Source organism: Cryptomeria japonica, chromosome 5, assembly GCF_030272615.1.
Source record: "Cryptomeria japonica chromosome 5, Sugi_1.0, whole genome shotgun sequence".
Lineage (NCBI taxonomy): Eukaryota > Viridiplantae > Streptophyta > Pinopsida > Cupressales > Cupressaceae > Cryptomeria > Cryptomeria japonica.
This window is the reverse complement of record NC_081409.1, coordinates 719,402,868-719,411,480: the sequence shown is the minus strand read 5'-3', so window position 1 is coordinate 719,411,480 and position 8,613 is coordinate 719,402,868. Positions and strand designations below refer to the sequence as shown.

The 8,613-nt window shown below is 31.8% G+C and overlaps 1 protein-coding gene across 4 annotated transcripts; it reads right to left on the bottom strand.

The window, feature by feature from the left end:
- Positions 1 to 327: 327 nt before the first annotated feature.
- On the bottom strand, positions 328 to 1,476 carry LOC131055926 (cypmaclein-like). 4 transcript variants are annotated; one of them, XM_057990242.2, is made up of 4 exons: positions 1,298 to 1,476; positions 1,118 to 1,168; positions 946 to 1,009; positions 328 to 771 (listed from the first exon to the last, which is right to left on the bottom strand). In XM_057990242.2, the coding sequence occupies exons 1-4, from the start codon at positions 1,364 to 1,366 to the stop codon at positions 590 to 592; spliced, it is 366 nt and encodes a 121-aa protein (XP_057846225.1). In that variant the 5' UTR covers positions 1,367 to 1,476; the 3' UTR covers positions 328 to 589. The 4 variants fall into 4 exon arrangements, with proteins under 4 accessions (XP_057846225.1, XP_057846227.1, XP_057846224.1 ...); XM_057990244.2 differs by having other exon boundaries at positions 333 to 771; positions 958 to 1,009; positions 1,298 to 1,468; XM_057990241.2 differs by having other exon boundaries at positions 334 to 771; positions 1,264 to 1,465.
- Between the last annotated feature and the right edge of the window lie 7,137 nt (positions 1,477 to 8,613).

The window sequence follows — 8,613 nt, the reverse complement described above, 5'->3', positions numbered from 1 at the left end:
ACTATGATGTAATAAGCTTTATCACTCTTACTGTTTAGATCCCTTTTAAGCAAGATTTAATATAATTTACAGTTCAGATCCCTTTTCATAACAATATTATGAGGTGAAAATGTAATGGTTTAACATTGATGGACTCTGTAATAATCTTAATATCAAATAAACATTTGTTTGATGATAAGAACTTCCAGCAATCTTGTGCCATAATTTTGTAAGTACAACAACAATTATAGTTAAATAGTATGAAAATTTAATGAGCTCTCTTTAATTAAGGAGAACCAGATATAAAATTGTTCATAGATGTGGCCCTCAATGCAGTGTAACATTTTTGTTGATAGACTTGGTTGAAAAAGTAAACAGAAACTTTGATGCAAAGTAACAAAGAACTTGCAGAATTGTTTCTTCTATATCTGCTATCAGAACCTTTCCAATTTAACAATAATTAATAAAATTATAATTTAGATTCATGATAAATTCAATAACATATCATCCATTCTCTGGGAAAGAATGGGGATTATAGCATTGCTATCTAGAAACATAATCCATTATTTTGCCCAAGCAATGGGCATTATAGTATCAGTATGACAATGTGCTAAGGGCATTTGTGTCCACCCTTGGAGTTCTTCAAATTGGCATAGCAAGGGCAAGAATCTTCGTTGCCATATGTACCAGGTGGAACGCAGTTACATTTCTCACAACATATTCCACAATACTTGAGACACCTATCATGAGCTGATGCCTTGGAGCATCTCCTATTGCATTCCTTATCACAGTCTGCACTTGGACACATCATAATATAAAAATTCTTATATTCACTATATAGTATACAACATGGGTATCTTCCTTTTTTAATAACTATTTAATACTTTTAACTCTACTTAACAACCTGTCTTTTATTTTAAAATTTTGAATAGATCAAACCAGAGGATGATTAAGCAGATGACTTACAAACACACATACCAATGTGAGCTTTCACTCCTCCGTAACTTTTTTCACCCACAGCAGTCTGCAGCTGCACCATTAATTCAAAACACATAACTTATGCCAGTTTTCTCGATAAAATCAAATCAATGAAACAGATAGAAGAAAAAGTTAGATAGCTAATTACTTTTATCATTACCTCTACATACTTCACATCATCCTCAACTACATGTGTGGATACTTTCCAAGCCTGTGCATTAACAGCTAACACCATATAATTCCCACCCAATTCAAAAGAAAAGCTTAAAAGAACTCAAAGCAATATTACAATAGAAAAGTTGCTACCTGCACTATGAGCAGTAGGGTGAGGAATACAAACATGGAAGAATGAGGGTGAAAGCAGGCCATTGGCATCCAAATTATGCTTCAACTTCAAAACTGAAAACATACAACTGTAACACCTATCCTTGAAATAGCTCTGTTATATATAGTACAGGATAGACGAGCATTTTTTTCTCAGGGATAAACTTTGTAATAACCCAACTGATATCCAGGCAAAATTAATTAGTTTGTTGAATATTCCAGAACTTCAGCATTAAATAAGTGTCTACAACTATACCATCTTAACTTTAAAATAGCGCTGTGTTATATAATACAACTCAAACGAGCATTTTCATTTTTTCTTACAGAGAAACTGTGTAATAACTCAACTGATATCCAGGCAAAAATGAATGATTTGTTGAAAATTCCATAAATTCAGCATAAAATGATTGTCATCAACTTTGTGTGGGCATCTCGATATTATTTATAGTAGACTTTTTCCTTTCTTGCTACCGCATTCATTGTAAAATGATATTTAGGATTTGTGGGTACCTCCGTTTAATTGGCAATATTTTAAGGAGAAGGCATGTAGAAGTCAGTGGATTGCAAGTCAAGATGTATTATTAATATGTTAGCCCCCACATAAAATAGAGAAGATTTTGTTATCTGTGTATTTCTTAAAGTCATCGTATCCCTACTGTGTAACCATATGTTATATTCCATTTATCTGAATCATTTCATCTCATCGAGTTGAATAGGTGTACACTTTATCCTTATATATGCACATATCGAGCTCTACAATTATTATAGTAATTAATGTAAATCAGATATAAATATATATTATGATTGATAATTATAGTAATTAATGTAAATCACATATAAATATATATTATGATTGATAATTATAGTAATTAATGTAAATCAGATATAAATATATATTATGATTGATAATTAATGTAAAAGAAGGGGAAAAATTGTTTGGTTCTTTGCTTATCCATGGTAAATAGTTAATGTGGCGGATATCATTGTACAATGTGTTCTATAATGAGGGTTCATATTTTAGAATGAGATTCATCTTTCTGTATTCTCTTTTTTCTATATCAGAAAATGATTTTTTATAATGATTTTTTTAAAGAGTTTTATATTGTCTTTATGTATTCTTTTTTATTTTATATAAGGAGATGACTGAATGCTATTTTTTTTTTTTTAAGTCATACAGTTTTATCCAAGGAATCATCTTATATTTTTAATTGTTTTAGACTCTTGAAACCAAAAACATTATACAATAAGAAAATATAAGTGGGTTTGTTATGGTAGGATTGGAGTATGGAAGTTCTTGAAATCTTAGTTAAATTTTGATGTCAATTTTACATGATAAAGAATACAAAAGACAATAATGTAGAATGTTTATGATAAAGAGGAGTTGTAATATCATGTAAAACTAAGGTGAGTTGATGATGTATTAATCATGCCTTATAACTCTTTTCTCATGTCCTTTTTATACATTCCATAAATTGCTACTAATAGTGTAAGGTTTGCCCTTAAATAAATAATCATAAATGCTCAATTCAAAATATATGGCTTGGAAGTCAATAGATAACAATCAACTTCTAGTAATCTTAGCTTTATGAATGATTAAATTTGAATTTTGAAGATGGTTGTGTACATGTGATACTCCTAATGGATTCAAGAAATCCATTTCACACACACTTTTGTGTGTATGTGAGCTACATGAATTGTATATGCTAGAATAAGTACTAAATAATCAAAATAATAGGAAAATTCAAAAGAATATGAAGTGGACAATACCTCACACCTTTTCTCTATTTTAAAAGTGTCACCTTCAAATCCACACACATTCACATAACAAAATGTTAGTAGTATTAAGAACAATCATTGAACATTGTAATCATTTGTATTACCTATAATTTGTAAAATATTTTAATTATAAATAAATAGAAAAGGGAAATCTGAGTTGATTTTAGAGAGATGGAGTCATGGGATGTGATAAAGTTCACTCTAATAAAAACACGCAAAAAAGACAAATGATATATCATGATGAATAAGAATGCTGAAAATTTTACCTCATAATATACTTAAGCTTATAACAAAAGAAATAAAATTGGTAATTTAGGTTAGTAAAATAATTGTTAAGTAATAAAATAATTATATATAAATAGTCGACTTATTTTTGGTGTGTGGAAGTTACTAAATTTTGATTATGTAAAGTGGGAAAGGGATCACACCTATTAACAAATCAGTCATTAAGGTGGAAGAGAGGGGTCTCACAAGGGATGAGACTACCAAAAAAATATAGAACCAACACAAAAATTGAAAGACAAAATAAGAGCAACATAAAAATAGTATAGAAATAGAAGAGAACCAATAAAAAGAGGTTAGATTCAATCAAGCAAATTATAGCTTGATCACAATCAAGGCAGCTTCACACCCAAAGGATTCTCATGTCAGAGACAGAGTCCATCTACAAAAGACATATCTTCCTCCTTTGCATCACTATCCAAATAAATTAAATACTTTAGACAATAGGAGATAGAGGTCCTTTTAGAATGATAAATAGAACAAATAGCTCCTATAGAAAAGAAAGGTGGAGCATGAACAACCTTATTTGAGGCATGAGAAGAAGCAACCTTGTTTAGAATAGGACGGAAAAAACCATATCCGATTCTAGAGCAACATGATCAAGGTGAAATGGGAAATATCCAATAGATCCTAAGGATAAACTACTGCTCCAGTGAGAGTAGATTATGGAGTGGACAAGGGAAGATTCAAGGAAAAAGGCCAAAAAAAATATATTTAGGAAACATTGTAAGATGGTCAAGAAGAGCATTCTTCTACCATGAAGAGGAAGAATACTTACAAGGAGCTCAAGAACAAGTTGAGGCCAAGTGCCCAATTTAGCAAAGCGATTTCGATAGTAAAATCTGATGCCCTCGTAATCCACCATTTGAGACCAAGACTGACCATTAAGTTGTAATGCAATTTCACTAGGTAAAAGTTTGGATAAATCTAATTCCACCAAAATATAGGCATAAGAGCCATGGAAAAAGATCTTAGAAGCAAGATCTACCATTAAGAAATGACCCAAAGCATTACTAATGGTCTCATCACTAGAGGAGCTCCAAAACTATAAGGGGACATAAACAAGTCTCACCCAAACAAGAAAAAACTCAATGGATTCCTTCAATAGGTTAAAGGATGGAGTCCAAGCCTAGATGACAAAGGAATGATAATCCCAATCCCACACACTAAATGTTATCTAACTCTTCCTGTCATTCCTCTTACTAAATACTTCAATCAAATTTTTGTTGGTTATTGTTGTTGCACTTTGAATCTTGAAACAAAATAGATATATGTAAATAAAATAATTTTGTATCATGTTAGCTTAAAGAAGAATTCCAAATGGAACAAATAGAGTGTTTTAAGGTGAAAGATAAGGATTTAACTTGTATAAGATCAAAAAATCCCTTTATCATTCCAAGTAATCACCAAAGTTGTGAAATAAAAAATTTGATAGATATGTTTTAGGATTTGGTCTTAATCATGTTAAAGTTCTTGTAGTGTACATTTAAAAAAAGAAGCGAATAATATTGTGATATTTCTAGTGTATTTTTTTTTTCTGGATTCGATTGTGTGTCTATTTTTCCATCAACGTTTCGAATCACACTCCGTGATTCATCATCAGGATGAAAAGAATTTCCAAGACATGAAAGATATTGTGATCTTTCATGTCTTGGGAATTATTTTCATCCTCATGATGAATCACGGAGTGTGATTCGAAACGTTGATGGAAAAATAGACACACAATCGAATCCAGAAAAAAAAACACTAGAAATGCAAAATGGATTGTGGAAATCTCATAGCTTTAATATTGTGATATTTATGTTGTTGTATGTAGATGAAATATTGTTAATTTTAGTAATAACAAGGAAATATTCAATGTTGTTAAGTGTTAAAGTCTTCATATGAGATATCTTAGTCGTGAAAAATCTATTTTTAGTATAAAAATTAATATAGATCATGTAAATGAGGAATTATGGTTGATTTAAAGGAAGTTATTCTGGCACACCAAAGTAATTATGTAGTGATGTTGTTGCAAATAGTAATTCTATCCCATTTTTTATTACATATATTTGATGAGGAATCCTATTTATCATGCTTGGTAATAAAATATTACTATACTCTATCAATTTTTGTGAGATAAATGATTGAAAGTGATTGGGGGTTGGAAAATAATGACAAGAATAGGAATCTAATTGATCTATTGAGAAGATATGGGATTAATGAGAAATATTCTTGGTGTATAAAATTAATAAGCATGGCTTCCCTTACCAAGTAATAGTTCTAGTGAGGTGGCCCTGATGCTACCAACTCTAGCTTTCGGCATGATTCTAAAGTTGTAGATCTTGGTCCTAGGGCACACCCATTCCCTCTCATGGGATCTTCTGCTAAGAATTGCAATTATGCCCATGCTACTCGATCTAGCCTCTTTCTATTGCAAAATCCTTTGCTATCATTGCTTGTGGTGAGGATGTTGAAGATAATTAGGATTTCTACTAGATGTGTTGTCAAGTGTGTTACTTCCCTTCCCTTTGGCCTACTCTTTGTGACTTGCACAATTGGGTTTAGACCTCTTGAAAGCCTTTGGTTTTTGGTAAGATCAAACTCTTTCCCTATGCTAAGGGTTTTTCATTGCTCCTTTTGTTTTGCTTGATTATATAAATTTTGTGTTAGGACAACCCTGATCCTTGTGAGAGCACTCTCTTTCCATTAGAACTTGGACTCCCTCTTTCAATTCCCTCATTGAACCACCCTATATGTGTCTATTTTGTCTTAATCTACCGAATCTTTCCCTTCAATTTTTGGAAGAAACTTTTTAAGAGGCCATAGGCAACTTAGTTGGCATATTTTTGAAGGTGGATGATACCACTTCCCACATGGGTCACTCCACCTTTGTTAATTCTAGTTGACATTAACATCTCCAAACATCTTCATGGGGATTGGTTTTGATGGTTAGGGACAAACCTTCAATGCAACTGCTAAATTATGAGAGTCTCCCCTTTCATTGTCATTTCTACTTACTACTAGTCACCTAGATTTAGATTTATCTATATCATGTTGGAAAGGTGCAACTACTTATTTGAAGGATGGTAAGGAAGATCACTAAACGATTGAGATCCCCACCTCCTCTAAGGCTTACTCTACTTAGGATTCTATTGAGCTTCTTGTTTGGGTGTGGCTCTGTCATGCCTTGATCCTTGTACTATGATTCCTCCTACTCCTAGTTCACCTCAAATCACATTGGTTGGTCTTGCTAAGCTATAGCCTCCTCCAAGGGTCAATGATATGCCTTGTATTCTTGAAGCCCCTTCTTTAGTGGTTGTTGATCATTGTTCAAGGGTCACCTCTCGTTTCCCTTTGTAATAGGTTTTGATGATATTAAATTGCTTGGACGATAGCTCATAGAAGGAGGAAAGGTCCTCCTTCTTCCCTTACTATTATATGTGTGGAAAAAGAGAATTATATCATGTAGGGCCAGGACCATTATCTCTCACCAATTCTAACATCTGATCAGAATCTTCATAGCTCTTCTTCTTCTTCTTCTTTTTCCCAATCTTACCTCTCATGAGATTGATTCCTTTTGCCTTGATGGTTAAATGAAGGGTTTGGGCCCTTTTTGTACTCATCTAATCAAAACTAATAGTATTAGTGTATGACACCAATGAAAATAATTCTAAAAATGAGAAATCATTGGAAGTTTAGTTCAATATTTTATAGTTAATTGAGGCTATGAAAAATAACAGTGCAAATATTTTTTTGGTAATTTGTTTGGTTTCTATTTTAACATATGACTTTAAATTAGTTTTAAAGTATTCATGATCATACAACCTATAATCCAATGCAATTTAAAAATATGATTGCATGTACTGATGTTGTTGAATCATGGTGTCACTCCTCCACACCAAAATTTGTAGGCTCTTTCTTCACCGTGGAATAATATTTTCCTACTTGAAATAGAAACATAAAAATATAAACTGTCAAATATCTAGGAATTTAAAAACCACAATTTCAAGTCTAATCTTCTAATGCATATTAATAACTAGGTTTTGTTATACCCCATGACTCCATTTCTCTAAATGCAACTCCTATTTCCCATTTTAAACTTTTTAAACTAATGTTTCATGATTGGTGTGGATTCTACTAATGTTTTTTTGTATGCATGCGTATAGGTTCATAGGTGTGACTCTAAATTAGAAAGAAGAATGAGGCATCCTCCATATCCTTTTGAAATTGCCTATTATTTTTTATTAATTTATTCTTTATGTTTGCATGCAAAAATTTTGTAGTTCACACAAGCCAAAGTGGGGGTAAAGCAGACCAATCAAATCTCTTAAAAATTTCCTTTGCTTGAAATCAACCATAGATGCAATTATACCCCTTCAAGGCAATGTCATATACACTAGCATCCCTCAAGTTTCACAATTCAAATTTTATTATTCCTAAAACTAAAATTCTTAGAAATTAATTGTTATCTACTTATGTGTATGCCAAATATTTTGAATTGATAGTTTACAAGTTGTGTATTTAACAACAAGCCCTAGCTAGGTCTTTAGTAGCAATTAATAGAATGAACCAAAAGAACATAAAAAATGGCCAATACAACACTAGCTTACATTAGTATTACATGGACAAATGCTACAAGGATTCTTCATCATAATCATTTTTTATTATTTTCTTTTATGTTCTTAATCTTGTAGAATCAACATCAAGGTTTAACTAGGGCTCAAAGAATCATAATCCAATCTAGCATAACAGACCCACAGATATTTTCATAACACCATATTAGTGCAATATTTGATATTGTTTGTAGTTGTGTAAAATTCAAGATTCTACAACAATTATCAATACTAATTTTTACTCAAATCTGATTTAAATTAATTGCTATATTAATGTCACACCTAGATATCTAGGTTTATATGGACGGAGTTTACATTTATGTTTTTCCTCGACAAGATGATATGTTTCAGATAAAAGGAATATACCATATGGTTAGAAATTAGGGAGACAAAGACTTTGATAAAAACAGGCGGAACAAAATCTTCTCTACTGTTTTTGGGGGCTAACATTTTAATAATACATACTGACGTGCAATGAACTGACTTCTACATTCGTTTTGTGTTAAAATAGTGCAAATTAAACGGGGAAACCCACAAATCCAAAACAAATGACATCGAGATGTCCGCACAATGTTGGTGACCTCATTTTATGCTGAAGATCTGGAATGTTCAACAAACTACTCAATCTTGTGTGGCTATCAATTGAGTTATTACAAAGCTTATCTCTGAGAAAAACATG

What these genes read in the sequence shown, in the direction of transcription:
- LOC131055926 (XM_057990242.2), bottom strand. Translation starts at nt 1,366, where the DNA reads ATGTTTTCAGTTTTGAAGTTGAAGCATAATTTGGATGCCAATGGCCTG. An exon ending in TTTCACCCTCATTCTTCCAT is followed by an intron (nt 1,169 to 1,297) that starts GTTTGTATTCCT and finishes GTTAATGCACAG; the next exon opens with GCTTGGAAAGTATCCACACA. An exon ending in TCACATTGGTATGTGTGTTT is followed by an intron (nt 772 to 945) that starts GTAAGTCATCTG and finishes GTCCAAGTGCAG; the next exon opens with ACTGTGATAAGGAATGCAAT.